Source organism: Apodemus sylvaticus, chromosome 16 (genome assembly GCF_947179515.1).
Source record: "Apodemus sylvaticus chromosome 16, mApoSyl1.1, whole genome shotgun sequence".
In the NCBI taxonomy this organism is placed as follows: Eukaryota; Metazoa; Chordata; class Mammalia; order Rodentia; family Muridae; genus Apodemus; species Apodemus sylvaticus.
The window spans coordinates 34,023,902-34,048,595 of NC_067487.1; the positions used below are offsets into that span (position 1 = coordinate 34,023,902).

The window sequence follows — 24,694 nt, forward strand, 5'->3', positions numbered from 1 at the left end:
CTTCCACAAAACTGTGACCCAAGTAAAATTCTTTTCAGTATAAAGTCACCCCAATTCAGTTATTCTGCTACAATGAGAGAATGTAGAGCAATACAAGGCATAATTATCTAGAAGTGTGGCTTGTATCCTATTAAAGTGTTTATGTAATAATTGACAAGTAAATGTATTATGTGCAGGATGAATTTATTTAACATAGAAGATTAAACCCTTTAAAGGCAATCAATTGTAAAAAAAAAAAAAAAAAAGTAAGTTTCTGTTCCCAGCAACTTGACTGTATTACACTTGTAATTTGAATCACTCCTCAAGAGTTCAGGCTTGAAAAGAAGACAATATATACATATATACATATATACATATATGTATACATGTATGCATACATGAACGTGTATATGTACATATACGTGTACATATGTGTATGTTTGTGTTTGTCTGTGTCTTCAATGGTGTATAAATAATAACCCAATTTGAACTACCCCTTAAGAGTCCAGGCTTGAAAAGAAGGCACAATATATATGTTTAAATATGTAGAAATAATAACCCAATTAGACTAAGGTGCAATTTGATTCTTCTTTCAACAAATGATGAAAGAAATATGTTTTAAAATATCTGTGAATGGGAATCCTTTTCAGAAAGAATTATCTATATGCACCATCTTTATTATTAAGGAGAATTTTCAAAGATGGGGAAGAGAGTGAGATCAATAGAATTAACTGAAAGATGCATCTGTACATGCCATACCTGTGGAAGACAAAAGAGGTTCTCATCTGCTGACTATATAGAGTCTAGGGTCAAGCATTTTTGGTGCAGGAACATACCTTGTACACTACCAAAAGAGAAATGTAAACACAAGCCAGCCACAAACCCATCAATCTGCAATGTTGCCCTGCCTGGAAAATATGCTAGGGAAACTGTAGCACAAAGCTTGTATGAGTAACCAACCAATAACTGGCTTGACTTTAGTCCCACTCCACTAGATAAAACCCAGATACAACATTGTTTAGGTGACAAAGAGGCTAAGACTAGACATCACAGAGTCCTAAGTTAAACCAAATACTATTGTCCACACAAACAAAACAAAGGAAGCAATATAATGACACTCTGCTACACTTATATATCAGTGCCTTGCTCAACCATCATCAGAAAGCATCCTCTTGCAGCAGGTGGGAACAAACCCACAGCTAGTCATCATGGAGCACTTAGCCCTAAATGGGAACACTGCATCAAATCTATCCCTCCCTTCAGGACTCAGGGGACCCTGAGGAAGAGGGGGCATAAAGAGTGTAAGACCCAAAGGAGAAGGAGAACACCGAGAAAATGAGACTATCAAAAATGAGCAAAGCTCATATGAACTCAGTGAGACTGAGGCAGCATGTACAAGGCCTGCATCAGGTTATATATATATATATATATATATATATATATATATATATATATATATATATATATATATATATATACACATACATACACACATATATATATATACATATATATATTAGTTTAATGTTTTATTTATTTATTTATTATTAATGTTTTTATTTTCTATATTCTTTGTTTACATTCCAAATGATTTCCCCTTTCCCGGATCCCCCCTCCCCATATGTCCCATAAACCTTCTTCTCTCCATCCATTTTCCAATCACCTCCTTCCTTTTTCTCTGTCCTTATATTCCCTTCCAATGCTAGATCAATCCTTTCCAGGATCAGGACCCTCTCCATACTTCATCATGGGAGTCATTTGTTAGGCAATTTGTGCCTTGGGTATTCAGGGCTTCTGGGCTAATTAATATCCACTTATCAGAGATTGCATTCCATGTGTATTCTTTTGTTATTGGGTTATCTCACTTAGGATGATATTTTCCAGATCAAACCATTTGCCTAAAAATTTTGTGAATTCATTTTTTCTAATTGCTGAGTAGTATTCCATCGTGTAAATATAACACATTTTCTGTATCCATTCCTCCTTTGAGGGGCATCTGGGTTCTTTCCAGCTTCTGGCTATTATAAATAAGGCTGCTATGAACATAATGGAGCATGTGTCTTTATTGCATGCTGGGGAATCCTATGGGTATATGCCAGGAGAGGTATAGCAGGGTCCTCTGGAAGTCTCATGTCCAGTTTTCTGAGGAACCTCCAGACTGATTTCCACAGTGGTTGTACCATCTTACAGCCCCACCAGCAGTGGAGGAGTGTTCCTCTTTCTCCACATCCTCGCCAATACCTGCTGTCTCCTGAGTTATTGACCTTAGCCATTCTGACTGGTGTAAGGTGAAATCTCAGGGTTGTTTTGATCTGCATTTCCCTAATGACTAATGATGGTGAGCACTTCTTAAGGTGCCTCTCGGCCATCCGAATCTCTTCAGGTGAAAATTCTTTGTTTAGATCTGTACCCCATTTTTAATAGGGTTATTTGGTTCCCTGGGGTCTAACTTCTTGAGTACTTTGTATATATTGGATATTAGCCCTCTATCAGATGTGGGGTTGGTGAATATCCTTTCCCAATTTGATGGTTGCTGTTTTGTCCTTTTAACAGTGTCCTTTGCCTTACAGAAACTTTGTAATTTTTTGAGGTCCCATTTGTCAATTCTTGATCTTAAAGCATAAGCTATTGGTGATCTGTTCAGGAACTTTTCCCCTATGCCCATGTCCTCAAGGGTCTTCCCCAGTTTCTTTTCTATTAGTTTCAGTTTGTCTGGTTTTACGTGGAGGTCCTTGATCCACTTGGCGTGAAGTTTAGTACATGGAGATAAGAATGGATCAATGCGCATTCTTCTGCATGCTGACCTCCAACTGATCCAGCACCATTTGTTGAAAAGGCTATCTTTTTTCCACTGGATGTTTTTGGCTCCTTTGTCGAAGATCAAGTGACCATAGGTGTGTGGATTCATTTCTGGATCTTCAATTCTATTCCATTGGTCCACTTGTCTGTCACTGTGCCAATACCATGCAGTTTTTAACATTATTGCTCTGTAGTATTGCTTGAAGTCAGAGATACTGATTCCCCCAGAATTTCTTTTGTTGTTGAGAATAGTTTTAGCTATCCTGGGTTTTTTGTTAGTCCAGATGAATTTGAGAATTGCTTTTGCTCTTTACCTTTTGGTTGATTTTTACGCTAACTTTGATGTAATAGTTTTGGTTTTCTCTTACTATATTTTATTTTGTTTTATTTTTTGTTATCCCTTAGAAACCTGTTTATGTTCGAATGAGCTAAAGAAAGGTAGTGAATCTAGAAGCGAGTTACTTGGAGGAGTAGAAGAAGGGGAAACTGTAATCAGAATATATGATGTGAGAAAAATTATTTTCAATAAAAGGGAGAGGAAAAAGAAAGCTTTTGGATGAGTTTAATAGGAAATGACAAATAGAATAACGCATTCATGTACAAGGGTGTTTGAAGTGGAAGTTTCTTGTTTCACTAATAACTCAGGTGTGTTACATGTTTTTCTGGAAGTAGTCTTGTAAGAGCACGTTCTGCTGAAGCAGACACATTAGAGGATGTTTTGCTGAAGCAGACATATGAGACAGCACAAGATGCTTTGCAGGAGCAGACACTTGAGAGGGTGCATGATGTTTAAAAAGAACATAAATATAACCCCACAGGCATGAGAGGAGGCTCTTGTGTTGGTTTTCCTTGCAATGCTTTGCTACTTTTCTCAGATATCTGCTTGTCATAACTTCTTTGAGAGAACCCTGCCAAAGAACTTCTAGTGGTAGTCTGACTGCTTCCTGCTACCTCCTCAGACTCGTGCTGAGTCCTCATAGCCTCAAGGTTTCTTACAGGTCAAGCTGCTGCTCCTGATTTGTGTTTAGTGTTGGATGATTGTACTGGACTGCTATTACTGATTTGTGTTTGGATTTGCCCCCAAAGAACTACTTCTAAATAAGTCTGCATTGTCTCATTAACCATCTTTCTTACCAGTCTTTGGTGAATGGGCTAGAAGGGAGGTTGAAGCATGTAATAATCCTTATTAAAGTAGGTTTTAAAAACTCTAAGCCTACAGGTGTTACCTCTATTAGTGAATTTACATAGGAAGATGACAAAGTACAATGAAGAAGGTGGGGGTTCTTTCTCTGAGTAGAGACGTTGAAGTGACAGAACTGGCACAGATGACAGGAAACCTGTTGACAGGTAACTTGTAGATACTAAGGCCTAAGAGGCATAGCTCCCACTTTGTAGAGAATTACTCCAGCCCATTGTTTACCTAGCTATGAGTCATCTACCCTGTATAATCCACACACATCCATCCTTGTATCCATAAACCCACACAGTCATCCTTGCTCTTAAGCTCACTATAAGCATCATGCATCCATCATCTACCCACTTTTAAGTCTTGATTAGCAATACATTTGTTCAAAGAACTGAAACAAATTACCTGCCATGACCTAATTCTTCTACAAGGAGATGCAGACGATTATCAAATTTCTTCTGCTGATCTTCAGGTAGATGCCAATTTATAACCTTGTATGGTGGTTTTTCCTTTCTAAAATCTAAGAAAACAACAACTGAGTAAAATTTACATTTATCACAATATAACACACATTATTATGGTGATAGACAATTTAATTAATGTCAAATCTTTGTGGAAATTTGATGTTTGTTTTCCAGTGGGTTTGATTTTCTTTTAATTTACTCAATTCTGTATTCTAATCATATTTTTGACACTTTACAATAATTCAAGAATTTCCATACAGTCAAAATTCTAATAAATTTTTCATTTACAGGCATAGCTACTATTTTTCACTTTACGGTTAAGAAAACATATGCATAAACATTCTAAAATGATGTAATTCTTCAACTTCATCACCATAGTGAGATAGAGTTTATTTTTAACTGCAAGTCAATTTGATTGCAGTTTTCTGTGTTTCAAAGAAATATTAAAATCAAATATATAAAGTCCTTGTTTGCTTGTTTTCCTTTTAGTTGCTATGCATTTTATGTTTGTCATTTCTTTGATTACTTTTGTTTGTTTTGTGGTAGAGTCAGGTTTAGTAGCCCAATAGGATTTCAACTCACAAACCTACTTATTGAAGCTGCCAAGCACTTGGGTTACAAGCTTGTGCTAACACAACAGGTTTTGTAATGTTTGATTGTTTGTGTATATGTTTGTTTGTTGCAGTTAATAAAAAGGTTCTACCTTTGGGTAAAATGCTAAATCAAAAAGAGAAAAAACGCAAGGAAGAAAGGAAGGAAGGAAGGGAATGAGAGAGAGACAGAGATAGAGGAAGGAAGGAAGGAGTGAGGGAATGAGGGAAGAAGGGAGAGGGGGAGGAAGGAAAGAAAGAAAGAAAGAAAGAAAGAAAGAAAGAAAGAAAGAAAGAAAGAAAGAAAGAAAGAAAGAAAGAAAGAAAGAAAGAAAGAAAGAAAGAAAGAAAGAAAGAAAGAAGGAAGGAAGGAAGGAAGGAAGGAAGGAAGGAAGGAGAGGAAAGTCTGCCACGCCCCAGCTGGCCAGTCTGTCTCTTCCCCTTATTACTCATGCACAATGAATAGTCTGAATCTGCTCTGAAATTTCACTTCTGACAATTTCAAGTAATATCTCCCATCTTAGAGAAAAAACAAACCTCAATCCATCCTCTCTTGCTATTGATGAGAAGTTCAAATCAAGATAAGTAGGCCAAAGCCAGAATCCTCAAGTGATCCCCACTAGCTAGTTTCAAGAATTTGTATTTGAAGACAGACTATAGGGTTGGGAACTTCCTTTTATTGTTCCTGGATCATGTGACACACTCCAACCCAACTTTGCTGTCTCAGACACATTCATGATTGTAGATTCCAGCACCAATTGTGACTGACTCTCCTCAGTGGAAGGCCTCCTACCTGCACATCTGCCAGGCAGTTCTCACAAAAAAGTGTTAGGATAACTGCCCTACACTACACAATATACAGGTGAATAAACCCAACTGGACACTTATTCTCACAAAACACAGACATCAATCACATAGAATCCTGGAAAATGCCATTTCTAATCCTATTGATTGCATATCTACAGATGTTTTAAAAGTCTATTAAAATGTTGTTTGGAAAAGGCCTCTCGAATTTTCCATGAGTGGAACCATCCTTTTAAATATTATTTGGTCTCTCTGGGGAAAGTTTGAAACAAAAGAAACTTAGAATGACACACACCATTTTCAAGGGAAATAAAACAACAATCAAAAAAAGAAGATTAGGAAAATGGGGGAGGGGTGCAGCTAAAAAAACTAAAGATTAAACAGAAGAGATAGAAATCTGCTAGTTTAGAAGCTAATTTAAAAGGATAAAAGAAAAATCTCAAAGGACCAGTGAGATGGCTTAGCAAGTTAAACCACTCACTCCAAGTCTGATGGCCTGAGTTTGATACTTAGGACTCAGACACTGGAAATTCCTTGATCTCCACACATGAGATCAATTTACTGTCAAATCCATACATAAAACAACTTTTATATTGTTTCAATAAAGGTGGCATGCATATTTAGATAATGCTAATCTCACAAGTCAAGTGTCATCAAACAAAGAAAAAAAAACAATGCTAGTGTGGGAAGCATCCCTCTGAGTTGTGGATCAGGAGGCCAGTGAAGCCTTCAAGACAGCATAGGCTGTGCCACTGCTCTTGATTGCCCAGCAGAACTAGATCACATAGCTGAAATCACCACAGACTTAGGTTGTAAGGAAAATTGGAACTCAAAGCGGAACTGAACTTGGAGCTTCCCCTCTTCTGGCCAGAGGTGTTGCACAGGCCACTAGTGGACAAAAGTTATCAAGAGTTTTACATGATGGTGGACTTTCCATGTTACAATATTGACATGCAGGGAAGTGTATGTGTCCAGTGTCATGGGGGTGTTCATCTTCCTTCTGACTGGATTTAAAGCCTGTCGTACAGGGAAAAAATTATGCAGCACTGTAAACTTCGTCAAAAGCCCATGGCTAGGGAGGCAATATTTTGTATGGAAGAAATTACTACTTTTGCTTCACTAAATGGATATGTTTTTCAAACAACCTTACAGATATTTATGTTGATACCTATGTATTATACGTGTGGCCTCAGCCTTTATTAGAGAATTTCCTTGTGCATCCAACTGCCATAAATGCAAAGACCCATGTCTGCTCAGTGTGCTGAAAAGTGGCTGCTGAGTGCTCAGCTCTAAAAAGGGCAGGACGAGGGCCAACTCATGAAACTCTGCCCTTCCTGGGAACTAATGCTGACTGTTCATGGCTGCTGAGGGGGGTAGTCATTGGCATCAGTGGTTGGGCCACTACTGACCTTCTACTAATCCTATTCCCAGGGATGTGTAAGTGGTTACCTTAGTTAAATACAGTTGTTCTCTCTCTCTCTCTCTCTCTCTCTCTCTCTCTCTCTCTCTCTCTCTCTCTATCCATTTCTATCTCTATCTCTGTGTGTGTATGTATCTGTCTGTCTGTCTGTCTGTGTATCTGTGTCTGAGAATGCTGATATATAAGGATAAAAACATATTTTAATTTCTGTAGACCCAACAGTATTGAATCAACTTCACCTTACACAGTGAATGTAACTGTTATACATTTAGTTCTTCTGGACTACAGTAGACATTTAGAGAAAAAAGGCCTGCATTCTAATCTGAAAACTGAACTCTGAATTAGGGACTTCATAGTATTTATATATCTGGTTTTTGTTGTTTTGTTTGTTTTTGTTTTACCTAATCTCTACTACAAATAAGTACCAGCCTACTAGAAGGAATAAAGATTGTCTGGTAATCCAGAACACTTATACAAACATGTCCTGGCCTGAGTATTTGTATCAAATCACTCACAATCAATGATGTGATTGGATTGGTCTCACAAATACAAGAACAACATTTAACTTGAGATAAATGCATAATAAGAAGTGAGGCATACAGGTACTGATATGTTGCTTAGTTGTTAAAGCTCCTACCTAGTGAATACAAAGGCCAACAACATTTGATGCTGAGAATTGTGGGGTTTGCACATACATATAATCCCAGAACTCAAGAAGTAGATGAAGAAAAATAAGAAAAATCAATGTTATCATTTACTACAAAGGAATCAAGACCCTTTATCAAATCAAATAAATAGATAAATAAATAAGTGGATGGATAGATAGATAGATAGATAGATAGATAACGTTAATTTACAATGAGTCTAAGGATGCTTGTTATAGGAAGAAAAAGAACTGTAACTTCAAACCACTAAACCCTCCTTCCTTGGAACAAATTCAATACTTGCAGTTATAAACCCTAGAAACCTGTACTCCTTCAGAGTACCTCATATGGTTTTTCAGGCTGAAGAGTCACAGAATGAAAGTGATCCAAACAATTGATTAGTGTTTAAATGTTTTAATGCAGCATTTTAATTTAAGGTTGGGAAAATAATCTTTTTTTATTTACATTGCAAATGATTTCCCCTTTTCTGGGTCCCCACTCCCCGCAAGTCCCATAAGCCCTCTTTCGTCCCCCTATCCTTCCATCCACCCCTTCCCACTTCCCTGTTCTGGAATTCCCCTATACTCTTGCACTTAGTCTTTCCAGAACCAGGGGCCACTCCTCCATTCTTTTTGGACATCATTTAATTTGTGGATTATGTCCTGGGTATTCAAAGTTTCTAGGCTAATATCCACTTATCAGTGAGTGCATACCATGATTGATCTTTTGAGACTGGGTTACCTCACTTAGTAGGATGTTCTCCAGCTCCATCCATTTGTCTAAGAATTTCATGAATTCATTGTTTCTAATGGCTGAATAGTACTCCATTGTGTAATTTTCCACATTTTTTTGTATCCATTCCTCCGTTGAAGGACGGAAGTTCTTTCCAGCTTCTGGCTACTACAAATAGGGCTGCTATGAACATAGTGGAGCATGTGTCCTTATTGCATGCTGAAGAATCCTCTGGATATATGCCCAGTAGTGGTATAACAGGATCCTCAGGAAGTGACATGCCCAGTTTTCTGAGGAACCGCCAGACTGATTTCCATAGTGGTTGCACCATGTTGTAATCTCACCAGCAGTGGAGGAGTGTTACTCTTTCTCCACTTCCTCGCCAACACCTGCTGTCTCCTGAGTTTTTGACCTTAGCCCTTCTGACTGGTGTGAGCTGAAATCTCAGGGTTGTTTTGATTTGCATTTCCCTAATGATTAATGATGTTGAACATTTCTTAAGGTGTTTCTCAGCTCTCCGAAGTTCTTCATATGAAAATTCTTTGTTTAGCTCCGTACCCCACTTTTTAATGGGATTATTTGGTTCTCTGGTTTCTACTTTCTTGAGTTCTTTGTATATATTAGATATTAGCCCTCTGTCGGATTTAGCGTTGGTGAAGATCCTTTCCCAGTCTGTTGGTTCATGTTTTGTCCTTTTGACAGTGTCCTTTGCCTTGCAGAAACTTTATAGTTTTATGGGGTCCCATTTGTCAATTCTTGATCTTAGAGCATAAGCTATTGGTGTTCTATTCAGGAACTTTTCCCCTGTGCCCATGTCCTCCAGGGTCTTCCCCAGTTTCTTTTCGATTAGTTTCAGTGTGTCAGGTTTTATGTGGAGGTCCTTGATCCATTTGGAGCTGAGCTTGGTACAAGCAGATAAGAATGGATCGATGTGCATTCTTCTGCATGCTGACCTCCAATTGAACCAGCACCATTTGTTGAAAATACTATCTTTTTTCCACTGGATGCTTTCAGTTCCTTTGCCGAAGACAAAGTGACCATAGGTGTGTTGGTTCATTTCTGGGTCTTCAATCCTATTCCATTGATCTGCTTGCCTGATATTGTACCAATACCATGGAGTTTTTATCACTATTGCTCTGTAGTAGAGTTTAAAGTCTGGGATATTGAATCCCCCTGAAGTTCCTTTACTGTTGAGAATAGTTTTAGCTATCCTGGGTTTTTTGTTATTCCAGATGAATCTGAGAATTGCTCTTTCTAGCTCTATGAAGAACTGGGTTGGGATTTTTATGGGAATAGCATTGAATCTGTAGATTGCCTTTGGCAAGATGGCCATTTTAACTATATTAATTCTGCCAATCCACGAGCATGGAAGATTTTTCCATTTTCTGAGATCTTCTTCAATTTCCTTCTTCAGAGATCTGAAGTTCTTGTCATATAGGTCTTTCACTTGTTTGGTTAGAGTCACCCCAAGATACTTTATGCTGTTTGTAGCTATTGTGAAGGGGGTCATTTCCCTAATTTCTTTCTCAGTCTGCTTATCCTTTGAATATATAAAGGCTACTGATTTGCTTGCGTTGATTTTGTAGCCAGAAACTTTGCTGAAGCTGTTTATCAGCTGTAGGAGTTCTCTAGTAGAGTTTTTAGGGTCACTTAAGTATACGATCATATCATCTGCAAATAGTGATAACTTGACTTCTTCCTTTCCAGTTTGTACCCCTTTGACTTCCTTCTGTTGTCTAATTGCTCTAGCTAGGACTTCAAGAACTATATTGAAAAGATATGGAGAGAGGAGGCAGCCTTGTCTAGTCCCTGATTTTCGTGGGATGGCTTCATGTTTCTCTCCATTTAGTTTGAGGTTGGCTACCGGTTTGCTGTATATTGCTTTTACTATGTTGAGATATGGGCCTTGAATTCCTGTCCTTTCCAAGACTTTTAGCATGAAAGGATGCTGAATTTTGTCAAATGCGTTTTCAGCATCTAATGAAATGATCATGTGGTTTTTTTCTTTGAGTTTATGTAGTGGATAGCATTTATGGATTTCCTGATATTGAACCATCCCTGCATCCCTGGGATGAAGCCTACTTGATCATGGTGGATGATCATTTTGATGTGTTCTTGGATTCGGTGGGCAAGAATTTTATTTAGTATTTTTGCATCGATATTCATAAGGGAAATTGGCCTGAAATTCTCTTTCTTAGTTGGATCTCTGTGTGGTTTTGGTATCAGCGTAATAGTGGCTTCGAAGAAGGAGTTGGGTAGTGTTCCTTCTGTTTTTATTTGGTGGAAAAGTTTGAAGAGTATTGGTGTTAAGTCTTCTTTGAAGGTCTGATAGAATTCTGCACTGAAACCATCTGGTCCAGTGCTTTTTTTGGTTGGAAGCCTATCTATGACCCCTTCTATTTCTTTAGGGGTTATGGGTCTGTTTAGATGGTCTATTTGATCCTGGTTTAATTTTGGTAATTGGTATCTGTCTAAGAAAATTTCCATTTCCTCCAGATTCTCCAGTTGTGTTGAGTACAGGTTTTTGTAGTAGGATCTGATGATTTTTTGAATTTCCTTGGTTTCTGTTGTAATATCTCTGTTTTCATTTCTAATTTTGTTAATTTGGATACTTTCTCTCTGCCCTTTGGTTAGTCTGGCTAAGGGCTTATCTATCTTGTTGATTTTTTCAAAGAACTAGCTTTTGGTCTTGTTGATTCTTTGTATGGTTCTCTTGGTTTCTACTTGATTGATTTCAGCCCTGAGTTTGATGATTTCCTGTCTTTTCCTCCTGGGTGAATTAGCTTCTTCTTGTTTCAGAGTTTTCAGTTGTTCCGTTTATCTTCTAGTGTAAGCTCTCTCGAATTTCTTTTTGGAGGCACTCAAAGCTATGAGGTTTCCTCTTAGCACTGCTTTCATTGTGTCCCATAGATTTGTGTATGTTGTGCCTTCATTTTCATTAAATTTTAAGAAATCTTTGATTTCTTTCTTTATTTCTTCCTTGACCAAGGTATCATTGAGTAGAGTATTGTTCAGTTTCCATGTGTATGTGGGCTTTCTGTTGTTTTTACTGTTACTAAAGACCACTTTTACTCCATAGTGATCTGATAGGAGGCATGGGATTATTTCAATCTTCTTATATTTGTTGTGGTCTTTCTTGTGACCTACTATATGATTGATTTTGGAGAAGGTACCATGAGGTGCTGAGAAAAAGGTATATTCTTTTGCTTTGGGATAAAAAGTTCTCTATATATATTATAATAACTCCAATTGGTTCAAAGCTTCAATTAGTTTCATTGTCTCCCTGTTTAGTTTCTGTTTTCCCGATCAGTCCATTGGTGAAAGTGGAGTGTTGAAGTCACCCACAATTATTGTGTTAGGTGCAATGTGTACTTTGAACTTTAGTAAAGTTTCTTTTATGAATGAGGTCGCCCTTGTATTTGGGGCATAGATGTTCAGGATTGAAAGTTCTTCTTGTTGGATTTTTCCTTTGACCAGCAAGTAGTGACCGTCCATGTCTCTTTTGTTGACATTAGGTTGAAAGTCAATTTTATCTGAAATTAGAATGGCAACTCTGGCTTGTTTCCTGGGGCCATTTGCTTGTAGAATTGTCTTCCAGCCTTTTACTATAAGGTAGTTTTTGTCTTTGACATTGAGGTATGTTTCCTGTATGCAGCAAAATGTAGGGTCCTGTTTACGTAACCAGTCTGTTAGTCTATGTCTTTTTATTGGGGAATTGAGTCCATTGATGTTAAGAGATATCAAGGAGTAGTGGTTATTGCTTCCTATCATTTTTGATTATAATTTTATACTTCTGTGGTTATCTTCTTTGGGTTTGATGAAAGAAGGTTACTATCTTGCTCTTTCCAGGGTATAGTTTCCCTCATTGTAATGGTGCTTTTCCCCTATTATCCTTTGTAGGGCTGGGTTTGTAGAAAGATACTGTGTAAATTTGTTTTTGTCGTGAAATATCTTGGTTTCTCCATCTATAGTAACAGAGTTTCACTGGGTATAGTAGTCTCGGCTGGCATTTGTGTTCTCTTAGAGTCTGCATGAGATCTGCCCAGGATCTTCTAGCTTTCATGGTCTCTGGTGAGAAATTTGGTGTAATTCTGATAGGTCTTCCTTTATATGTTACTTGCCCTTTTTCTCTTACTGCCCTAAGTATTCTTTCTTTGTTTAGTACATTTGGGGTTTTGATTATTATGTGATGGGAGGTATTTCTGTTCTGGTCCAGTCTGTTTGGAGTTCTATAGGCTTCTTGTATATTCATGGGCATCTCTCTCTTTAGGTTAGGGAAGTTTTCTTCCATAATTTTGTTGAAGATATTTGTTGGCCCTTTAAGTTGTAAATCTTCACTCTCATCAATACCTATAATCCTTTGATTTGTTTTCTAATTGTGTCCTGGATTTCCTGGATATTTTGGGTTACAAGCTTTTTGCATTTTGCATTTTCTTTAACTGTTGAGTCCATGGTTTCTATGGTATCTTCAGCATCTGAGATTCTTTCTTCTATCTCTTGTATTCTGTTGTTGATATATGCGTCTATGGTCCCTGATTTCTTCCCAAGGTTTTATATCTCCAAAGTTGTCTCCCTTTGTGCTTTCTTAGTTGTTTCTACTTCTGTTTTTAGGTCCTGGAAATTTTTGCTCAGTTCTGTCATTTGCTTGTTTGTGTTTTCCTCTAATTCTTTAAGCGATTTTTGTGTTTCCTCTTTCATGACTTCTGCCTGTTGATCAAGGTTCTCCTGTATTTCTTTAAGTGATTTTTGCGTTTCCTCCTTATTGGCTTTTGTATTCTCCTGAATTTCTTTCAATGATTTTTGTGTTTCCCTTGTAAGGGCTTCTAATTTTTGATCCATTTTCTCCTGAATTTCTTTAAGTATGTCCTTCATGTGTTCCTGTACTAGCATCATGACCAGTGATTTTAAATCCAAATCTTGTTTTTCTGGTGTGTTGGGGTATCCAGGACTTGCTAATGTTGGAGAATTGGGTTCAGATGCTGCCATAATGCCTTGGTTTCTGTTAGTAATGTTCCTAAGTTTGCCTTTAGCCACCCGGTTCTCCCAGGAGTTAGATGGTCTTATTGTCACTGGCTGGTGCTTCAACCTACTATGGATCTTTAAGATTATCTCTGCAACACTGGATGACTCGGTTTCTTTTGGCACAGATTACTGATATGCTGGCTTCCTCTTTTGTGCCTTTGGAGCCCTTCTCTGTCTTGCCTCGAGCAATGTTATACTTAGGTTGTCAAGGTCAACCAGGTGTTCTCTGTCTGCTCTATTATGGAGGGAAGAAGTTGTGGTGGGGGTCACTCCCTCTGTTGATTCTCACATAGGACATAGGTCCTGCGATGGACTGGCTTGCAGATGAACCGCCTATGTGCTCAGTTCCTGAGTGCAGGCAGACCCCTGGTGGTTTGCACCACCAGAAATCTAAAGCTCAGGGTGATACAGAACCTAGTGATCCTTTTGTGTCCTGGCAGGCAGCGAGTATGGCCATGAGGCTTCTCTCCTTCCAAGCTCCCTGGGCAGGACACGGGCCCCGAGCCTGGCAGGCTGGCAGACAAAAGCTGCCTACGTGCTCAGTTCCTGAGTGCAGGCAGACCCCTGGCGGTTTGCACCACCAGAAATCTAAAGCTCAGGGTGATCCTTTTGTGTCCCTGCAGACAGCAAAAATATGGGGGAAAATAATCTAATAATATTATTTCTACATTCATAAATCCACTCAAATTCAGCTACTACAAAATAAGAAGAAAGAATAACCCATTGTGGAATCTGAAATGTCCAGAGCTCATGGATGTTGAAAGGACCTCTGAGTTTGATGTGGTTGGTAACTCATGACTCTAATTCTTAAAGTTGAGATGCTAAGACATGAGCATTCCCCTGAATTTGAGAACAATTGTGGCAATGTAGCTGAGCTCTGTGAAAGCCTGGACTTATCTCAGAACAATTAAGAAAATTGAAAGAAAAGAACATAATAATGTGAGCACACAGGGGGTAATGGTGGGGTAGCAATAGAAGAAAAGAGAAAGAGGAAGAAGAAATGGAAGACAAGATACTTTAGGACAGCAACACTCAAACCTAAGAATGAAGAACACCAGGTCCACAAATGTGGATAATTTCAGTAGATTTTCTTGTGCATAGCTTATTAAAAGAGCAGAGAGTCTATAGTCTTGAGCAATACACCAAAAGTTGTGGAAACAAGTAAAACAGGCTGAGTATAAATTGCAGCTATGAAGTCAGACTGTCAGGACAAGTTAAATGTATATGAAGATATCCAGTGAACAAGGAAGGGAAGTTTTCTGAGCTTCCTTGACTTAATGTATCAGCAGGGATCAATGATCTTCAGTTTGGTTAATAGTCTCTGTGTTTACTAAATTAAATAGGAACTTTTGATATTACTGTACAGAGGTTTGGAGAGCTATAGATTTTTAAGAATCTGGTGTCATCTCAATCAAGCATACTAAACATTGGACACGAACATGAATATCCCTAGAAAACATTTCTCTAAAATGTAGATCTTATTGAAAAATAAAAACTGACTTATGTGCCACTGAATACAGTGATCTTTACATTATCTGAGTCCTAAATATGTTAGGATACATCTATTCAACACTACTTTCAGACACACTTGACATAAGAACTTCTCACAATGATCAATAATAATGGGTAGTGTTGACTAGGAGCAACACTAAAGTAATAAGATATTTAATCTATTTTTATTGCCATAACAAAAAGATATGACATTAGTTAATTTATATTTAATTAATTTATGGTTAATTTAATATAAAAATATTAAAATTTTATTCAGATGGATTACCATTTCAAAGTGTGTACTACTCTTGCAGAGAACTCGTGTTCAGTTACAAACACCCACCCATATCAGGCAGGTCACAACTGCCAGTTAACACCAGGTCCAAGTGATCCAACCACTTTTTTGGCCTCCTTGGGTACTTACACTCACATACAAATACTCACATACAATCACATGCAAATATACATAAATTGAAAATAAAAAAATCTGAAAAAATTATTTTGTTCATAGTTCTAAAGATTGACAAAAGAAGATTGGGCAGAAACAAATGAATAGTCTTTGATGGGCTATCATTTTATCACAGCACAAAAGTGCCATGCATGGGTACAAAAGTCACAAGACCAAAGAGAAGAAAGAGGCCAGGGAAAGGCAGCTTCATTCTTTCATAAACACCTACTCAACTGAGAACTAATCCACCCCTGGGAAGACAAAGTAACTCCCTTCCAACTGTTTGCCTTCATGGACCAGTCAGATTTTACTAGGCCTGCTTCTTATAGATCAAAAATTATTCAATACCATTACATCAAAAACCCTGATTCTACCACATTAAAGTTTGGGTACATACTGTAATCATTGTAAACCTATAAATAGAAGTAAGTAAAATACAGAATTATATCATATAAGGCCAAGACTACATAGTCTAATGAGATCTATAAAACTTATACAAACACACACACACACACACACACACACACATACATACACCACAATTTAACTCTGAATAAGGCCAAATACAGAAATTTTGTCAAGCAGTTCTATTAAAAAACCATCATTTATTATTTAAGTAATTTATTGTAATAATTGATTGTAAAGATACCTGTGATTTGATCATTATCATAAAGAAGTTTGGTCACATTGTGGCCACCACCATGAAGAATTTGCGACACACGGTTCATCACTATATAATGGCTTCCATCTAGAAACAATACATAAAGTTCATGCTTTTGTGGTCATTAAGGAAAATGGTTCTGATTACCAGAGATAGCTGAAAAAAAGAAATTCAAAACTAATTGTCAAAACAGAGAGTGCCTCAGGATGCCTTGATAGAAACCAGATCTTCCATACCCTCAACTACATTGTAGGTAATGCCCAAGACAAGAACCCAGAGCTTTGGCCAATAGCAATTTTACTGAATTTCTGTTGAAGATCTGAAGGTCATGCCTGGAGAAATGGCTCGGCAGTTAAGAGTGCTTGCTCTTCTCACAGAGGACTTGGTTTCAGTTCTCAGAAGTCACATGTGAAACTCTAGTTCCAAGAGAACCCACACCTTCTTCTGGCCTCCACTGGCTTTCTGTGTGCATATTACACTAACATACGTGCAAACAAAACATTCATAGATATAAAATAAAATCCTTTTCAAAATTTAGAGATTCTTCATCCTCTGCTACAAGTATATTTTCTGCTGTATCTTTCTATCACTGCTGTCATTTCGCTCAAAAATATTACTGCAATCATAGAAGATTCATCACTATGTATTGGGCAATACCTTTCTCTGAAATTTTATGTTATTGCTGAGGACAGAAATATAGTATCTAAAATATTAGAGAAAGAAATTTCCACAGGAATAGAGGGTATGGAGCCCCCACTTAAGGAGTTTCTCTTCTTGGACCTGAGTTTATACCCTTTAGAATAAATTTATCAAGGATCACTATGAGGCCTAATCAACCCTGAAATAGTCATGAAAATCACCAGATGCATGGGAAACTGAGGCACCATGAATTCTGCAGCAGCTGTCCTGTTCCTCAGGACAGGAACAAGTATCATCACACCAACGTCTTCTCCTCAGCTACAATTTCTTTAGAACATTGGTTTTAAGTCAAGAACTGAAGCAGAGAAATATAATTAGATAATTTAAGAAAAGAAGAAATCGAAATTATAAAAAAGAAAAAAAAAAGAAAAGAAAAAGCTAAGAGTTTAGAATGTTCAGGAGCTGGAAGAACCAGAATGATTAAATCTGGGCAGAAAAGTCAGGGAAATGGAACTTCTCTGCTGAGTGAACTACTCTTCCCATTGCCATTTGCTTAGTCTGAACACAGCATAGATAGAAGCCACGACACCAGGGTGTCCTGCTCCTGCTCTCATGGCACTGAGAAGGAGTGCCCAATGAGGCAGCCATTCTAATGGATGCTCATGAGCAAGAGTTGGTGATTCCTCAGAAATTAGACATAGTACTATCTGCAGACCCAGCTATACCACTCCTGGGAATATACCCAGAAGGTGCTCCAACATGTAATAAGAACACATGCTCCACTATGTTCATAGCTGCCTTATTTATAATAGCCAGAAGCTGGAAAGAGCCCAGATGTCCCTCAACAGAGGAATGGATATAGAAACTGTGGTATATATACACAATGGAGTACTATTCAGCTATTAAAAACAATGAGTTAATGAAATTCTTAGGCAAATGGATGGAACTAGAAAGTGCCATCCTGAGTGAGGTAACCCAATCACAAAAGAACGCACATGGTATACACTCACTAATAAGCAAATGTTAGTCCAAAAGCTCAAAATAAACAAGTTACAATTCACAGACCACAGGAAGCTCAAAAGAAGGAGGACTTAAGTGAGGGTGCTTTAGTTCCTCTGAGAAAGGGAACATAATACTCACAGGAGCATAAGGGAGACAATGTGTGGAGCCGAGACTGAAGTAAAGGCCACCCAGAGACTTCCCTACATGGGGATTCATCCTATAATCAGTCACCAAGCACCGACACTTCGACAAGAAGCATATACCAAAAGGAGAATGCCATGGTTGTCTCTGGAGGGGCACTGCCAGAGCCTTACAAATACAGAAGCAGAAACTAGCAACCAACTATTGAACTGGGCATGGGGTCCCCAATGGAGGAGCTGGAGAGTGGTCTGGAGGAGCTGAAGGGGTTTATAGCCCCATGGGAAGATCAATTACTTCGACCACCCAGATGCCCCAAGACTCCCAGGGACTGAATCATCAACTAAGGGGTACACATGTTTCCAACCAAAAAATGTGGCAGAGGAAGGCCTTGTTGGGCATCAGTGAGAGGAGTGGTCCTTGGTCAGGTAAAGGCTCAATAGAGCCCCCAGCAGAGGGAAACCAAGGGGAGGAGGTGGGAGTGTATCCGGTGGAGGGGCATATACATGGAGGCAGGGGGTGCAAGGAGGAGTTCAGGGTCTTTGGGGAGGGGAGAAATTGGGAAAGATTTACTATTGGTGATATAAATGAAGATGATATTCAATAAATAAAAAAAGAGTTCTTCTGGAGAAATGCTGAGAATGTTAAACTGCACAAACTAAGCCAGTGGGACAGAAAAAAAAAAATCATGAAGTGTCAAGGTCTTAGGTCCTTTCCATCATTACCTCAAAAACCCAATGCAAAGGCAACGGAATGAGGCATCTTCCACACCTGAGGCTCAGGGATCACTGCAGATGAGGAGAAGTGTGATTAAGGGCCAGAGGAAAATGGAGTTTGCTATGTAAAGTCTTAGCAGTAAGACTGCCTAAACATGAGGGAAACAAGGAGAGCACCAAAGACATGCTAAAGTTGATGTAGGAAGTCCCAGTAGCCTTTGACCCTAGACAGCAGACAGACAGACAGATACACACACATACAAACACACACACACACACACACACACACACACATAACAAAGCAAACTAAGAAATGCTGAGCAGTTGACAAATACTCTTCCCCAGGGAACAGCATACCAACTGGTTATCCAATACACACATACATAGTTTTTCCCTAAAAACATACATACAAGTAATGTCATACAGCCTGAGCAGGTTATATTTAGTACTATATGTTTATATACATGCACATGTGTGCATGTGCCAACAATGAGTGAGAAATGAAGCCCTAATATAGAAAGAGAACAAGGAGATGTGTTTGCAAAGGTTTGAAGACAGGAATGGAAAGGGGAAGTGGTGTAATTATATTATAATTTCAAAAAAATAAATATTTTTAAAGCAGATGGAATGTAGCATCAAAATTTTTAATGCTAGTATGTAAGTTCTCATTATATAACTACTCCATAAGAATTTTTATGCAACATTACAAAGGTCAGTTGTATTCCTGCAAGAAGTAGCCCATGTTTTTGGCCCTTGTTTTCCTCCAACAAGATCAGAATACAAGGCTCAAGCCCATGTTTATAGACTGTGTTTCTCTCCAGGCTGACGTCCTCAGGCTGAAAGTGCTGTAAGGGTGGCATGGCCATTTGAGAACAGCTGAAAACAATCACCCCTTTATACAGGCATGCTTTTAACCTTTTGTATTCTCTTATCCTAGACAAACAAAAAGTAACACATGAGTCATAAAATACAGAATTATAAGAACTGTCCATCTTCAAAATTGTTGAGAATGTGAGTAAAAGACACCAGGGCCCATAGAACCCTCCAAAAGATGCTCACTCATCTTTTCAGATTTACCTTGATAGAAAATATTGCTGATATCCACCCCTTAGAAACTTAGGATAAGTCTCTGAATATTGGCCCTGCCACTGAGAATGTTCTAGAATCCTAGGACTTAAGACTCAGGTAAATCTTTGACATCAGTCCTGAATAATGATTACTTCTGCAGCAGTTAAAGGAAAACTTTTGTTTCCATAAAATAATCATCTAGCTGAGACAGTTGGAAAGTGTGAGGAGGGACCAATGGAGACCAACTCACTATTCATTGTTAAATCCAGAATGTCAATACCTTTGCCATAGAATGCCAGATAATTTGGTTTTGGGGGTTGGAGAGATGGTTCAGCAGTTAAGAGCACTGACTGCTCTTCCAGATATCCTGAGTTCAATTCCCAGTAACAACATGGTGGCTCACAACTATCTGTAATGGGATCCAGTGCACTCTTCTAGTGTGTGCCTGAAGACAAACACAGTGTATTCATACAAAAAAAATAAATAAATCTATTTTTAATAAAGATAGTGAAGAGGAACCAGTGGAGTCTAACTCACTATTCCTTATTTAATCCAGAATGTTAATAGCTTTGCCCTAGAATGCAAGATGATTTGGCTTTTGGGTAATAACTATTAAAAGTGAATTATGACCACGGGTTAGAAATTAAGTATTTGATAATTGCTCTTTCTAACTCTGTGAAGAATTGAGTTGGGATTTTGATGGGTATTGCATTGAATCTGTATATTGCTTTTGGCAAAATGGCCATTTTAACTATATTGATTCTACCGATCCATGAGCATGGGAGGTTTTCCCATTTTTTGAGGTCTTCTTCCATTTCCTTCTTCAGAGTCTTGAAGTTCTTGTCATACAGATTTTTCACATGTTTGGTAAGAGTCACCCCAAGAAACTTTATACTGTTTGTGGCTATTGTGAAGGGGGTCATTTCCCTAACTTCTTTCTCAGCCTGCTTATCCTTTGAGTATAGGAAGGCCACTGATTTGCTTGAGTTGATTTTATAACCTGCCACTTTGCTGAAGTTGTTTATCAGCTGTAGGAGCTCTCTAGTGGAGTTTTTTGGTAGACTATCATGTCATCTGCAATTAATGATAGTTTGACTTCTTCCTTTTCAATTTGTATCCCTTTGACCTCCTTATGTTGTCGAATTGCCCGAGCTAGTACCTCAAGTACAATATTGAAAATATAAGGAGAAAGGGGGCAGCCCTGTCTAGTCCCTGATTTTAGTGGGATTGCTTCAAGTTTCTCTCCATTTAGTTTGATGCTGGCTACCGGGTTGCTGTATATTGCTTTTATGATGTTTAGGTATGGGCCTTGAATTCCTGTTCTCTCCAAGACTTTAAGCATGAAAGGATGCTGAATTTTGTCAAATGCTTTTTCAGCATCCAATGAAATGACCATGTGGTTTTTTTCTTTGAGTTTGTTTATGTAGTGGATTGCATTGATGGATTTCCGTATATTGAACCAACCCTGCAATCCTGGGATAAAGCCTACTTGATCATGGTGGATGATCATTTTGATGTGTTCTTGGATTCAGTTGGCAATAATTTTATTGAGTATTTTTGCATCGATGTTCATAAGGGAAATTGGTCTGAAGTTCTCTTTCTTTGTTGGATCTTTGTGTGGCTTTGGTATCAGCGTAATTGTGGCTTCATAGAAGGAATTGGGTAGTGTTCCTTCTGTTTCTATTTTGTGGAATAGTTTGAAGAGTATTGGTGTTAACTCTTCTTTGAAGGTCTGGTAGAATTCTGCACTGAAGCCATCTGGTCCTGTGCTTTTTTTGGTTGGAAGACTTTCTATGACTCCTTCTATTTCTTTAGGCATTATGGGACTGTTTAGATGGTCTAGTTCGTCCTGATTTAATTTTGGTATTTGGTATCTGTCAAGGAAATTGTCCATTTCCTCCAGATTCTCCAGTTGTGTTGAGTACAGGCTCTTGTAGTAGGATCTGATGATTTTTTGGATTTCCTCAGTTTCCGTTGTTATATCTCCCTTTTCATTTCTAAGTTTGTTAATTTGGATACTTTCTCTGTGCCCTTTGGTCAGTCTGGCTAAGGGTTTATCTATCTTGTTGATTTTCTTGAGAAAGAGCAATTATCAAATTCATCTGGAACAACAAAAAACCCAGGATAGCTAAAACTATTCTCAGCAACAAAAGAACGTCTGGGGGAATCAGTATCCCTGACCTCAAGCAATACTACAGAGCAATAGTGTTAAAAACTGCATGGTATTGGTACAGTGACAGGCAGGAGGATCAATGGAACAGGATTGAAGATCCAGAAATGAACCCACACACCTATGGCCACTTGATCCTCGACAAAGAGGCTGAAAACATCCAATGGAAAAAAGATAGCCTTTTCAACAAATGGTGCCAGTTCAACTGGAGGTCAGCATGCAGAAGAATGCGAATTGATCCATCCTTGTCTCCTTGTACTAAGCTCAACTCCAAATGGATCAAGGACCTCCACATAAAGCCAGACACTCTGAAGCTAATAGAAAAGAAACTGGGGAAGACCCTTGAGGACATCGGTACAGGGAGAAAGTTTATGAACAGAACACCAATAGCATATGCTCTAAGATCAAGAATTGACAAATGGGACCTCATAAAATTACAAAGTTTCTGTAAGGCAAAGGACACCATCAAGAAGACAAATCGGCAGCCAACAAATTGGGAAAAGATCTTCACCAATCCTATATCAGATAGAGGGCTAATATCCAATATATATAAAGAACTCAAGAAGTTAGACTCCAGAAAACCAAACAACCCTATTAAAAAATGGGGTACAGAGTTAAACAAAGAACTCTCACCTGAAGAACTTCGGATGGCAGAGAAGCATCTTTAAAAATGCTCAACTTCATTAGTCATTAGGGAAATGCAAATCAAAACAACCCTGAGATTTCACCTTACACCAGTCAGAATGGCTAAGATTAAAAATTCAGGAGACAGCAGGTGTTGGAGAGGGTGTGGAGAAAGAGGAACACTCCTCCACTGCTGGTGGGGTTGCAAATTGGTACAACCACTCTGGAAATCAGTCTGGCGGTTCCTCCGAAAACTGGGCACCTCACTTCCAGAAGATCCTGCTATACCACTCCTGGGCATATGCCCAGAGGATTCCCCACCATGTAATAAGGATACATGCTCTACTATGTTCATAGCAGCCCTATTTATAATTACCAGATGCTGGAAAGAACCCAGGTATCCCTCAACAGAAGAGTGGATGCACAAAATGTGGTATATCTACACAATGGAGTACTATTCAGTCATTAGAAACAATGAATTCATGAAATTCTTAGGCAAATGGATGGAGCTAGAGAACATCATACTACGTGAGGTAACCCAGACTCAAAAGGTGAATCATGGTATGCACTCACTAATAAGTGAATATTAACCTAGAAAACTGGAATACCTAAAACATAATCCACACATCAAATGAGGTACAAGAAGAAAGGAGGAGTGGCCCCTTGTTCTGGAAAGACTCAGTGAAGCAGTATTCGGCAAAACCAGAACGGGGAAGTGGGAAGGGGTGGGTGGGAGGACAGGGGAAGAGAAAGGGGCTTATGGGACTTTCGGGGAGTGTGGGGTTAGAAAAGGGGAAATCATTTGAAATGTAATTAAAAAATTATATCGAAAAAAAGAAATTAAGTATTTATCGTCCTTTGCAGAAGCTTGAAGGTTACATTTGCAAAAAATCTTTCCTAGCACAATGGGATAACACCTTCACCACCTCTGTCATGCTCTTATGTCTGTGTCCTTCCTTGCCCTAATTCTTGGGTCACACGCTATTCAACTATAAATCCAAACAAGTTGACCATTTCAAAAAAAATGTTTTCATGAAGCCTATATACAGTTTTAATGTGACCTGGTAACATTTGTCACTAATCTGTATTGCTCCTAGCTAATCCAGAATTTTATCAGTGATCCATGTACATGAAGCGCCTATGATCATGTGTGCCAGATCAAACAAAACAGGACATTTGTGGTGTTAAAGGTAACATCTCAGTTCCTGGAATAAGATGATGTCCTGGAGGCATGCAAATTTTTGTGCGTGGGTACTTACACAGATGAAGAACATCTTTTGAAACCAAAACTGTTTGGGGATGATAGCCTCCACAGAAAAATCAAGAAAAGTCACTGTTCACTTTGTTGGATGACTAGACTGATCACTTTGACTAATCTGCCTCCCATCTCTTCACAATTGAAGCCCCAGTAGAGAAGCCTTTCTTACAACCCCCCCCCCGCCACTCCACTGTTTCTACATCACATTATATCACCATCTACTATTGCTCTCACCCTTGAGTAGAATTCCCTCTGAGCACCATATTGCACACACTCCATAGCTCCTCCCCAAGGTTTGCTCTACGCCTAGATAGAAAAAACTCATGCATGGTCAACTATGTGCCATTTTTATGAAACATGGAGACACAGACATCATAGTCTCACAAGACACTATATTCCCAGCAAGAACTTACCCAGTGTAGATATAGTCAGGATATTTGCAGCCTCCAAGAGAAGAACCTCAAGGAGAAAGCAGCTCACTAGAAGCCAACTCCGATGTGCTGCCATCTGTAGAACACCTGGAGCCCAGGCATAGGTTGCACACCTAGAGAGCTATGCCCCACTAAGAGACCCTGTAAGCTTCTAACACAAAGTGCCAGAGCCTGTGGGCTTGAAATGGGGTAAAGGGAGAAGATATCTTGTTATTTTGCCAAATGCCCTTTTACCCTTGGCCTTCTTTTTCCAGTGAACACTGTTTCACCCTCCTTAACTAGAATTCAAAGAAAAAATAGATGGAGAATTAATATTTAACTTGTCCTATATCCACAGTATTTTCTTTGCTGCCCCAAATGCCTCTGAAGTGGGAATGTAGGGACCTTTGGAAGTCCTGTCAATGACAG

General features: G+C 38.6%; 1 protein-coding gene across 1 annotated transcript in view; it reads right to left on the minus strand.

Annotated features, from left to right (window-relative positions):
- LOC127666885 (UDP-glucuronosyltransferase 3A2-like) overlaps nt 1-24,362 on the minus strand; it is a 50,635-nt gene extending 26,273 nt beyond the window's left edge. The window contains exons 1-3 of the mRNA XM_052159877.1: nt 24,269-24,362; nt 16,229-16,327; nt 4,370-4,484 (exon numbers count right to left, since the gene is read on the minus strand). Of these exons, the coding sequence (XP_052015837.1) occupies nt 4,370-4,484; nt 16,229-16,327; nt 24,269-24,362 (308 nt within the window). The remainder of the gene's footprint in view (nt 1-4,369; nt 4,485-16,228; nt 16,328-24,268) is intronic.
- Between the last annotated feature and the right edge of the window lie 332 nt (nt 24,363-24,694).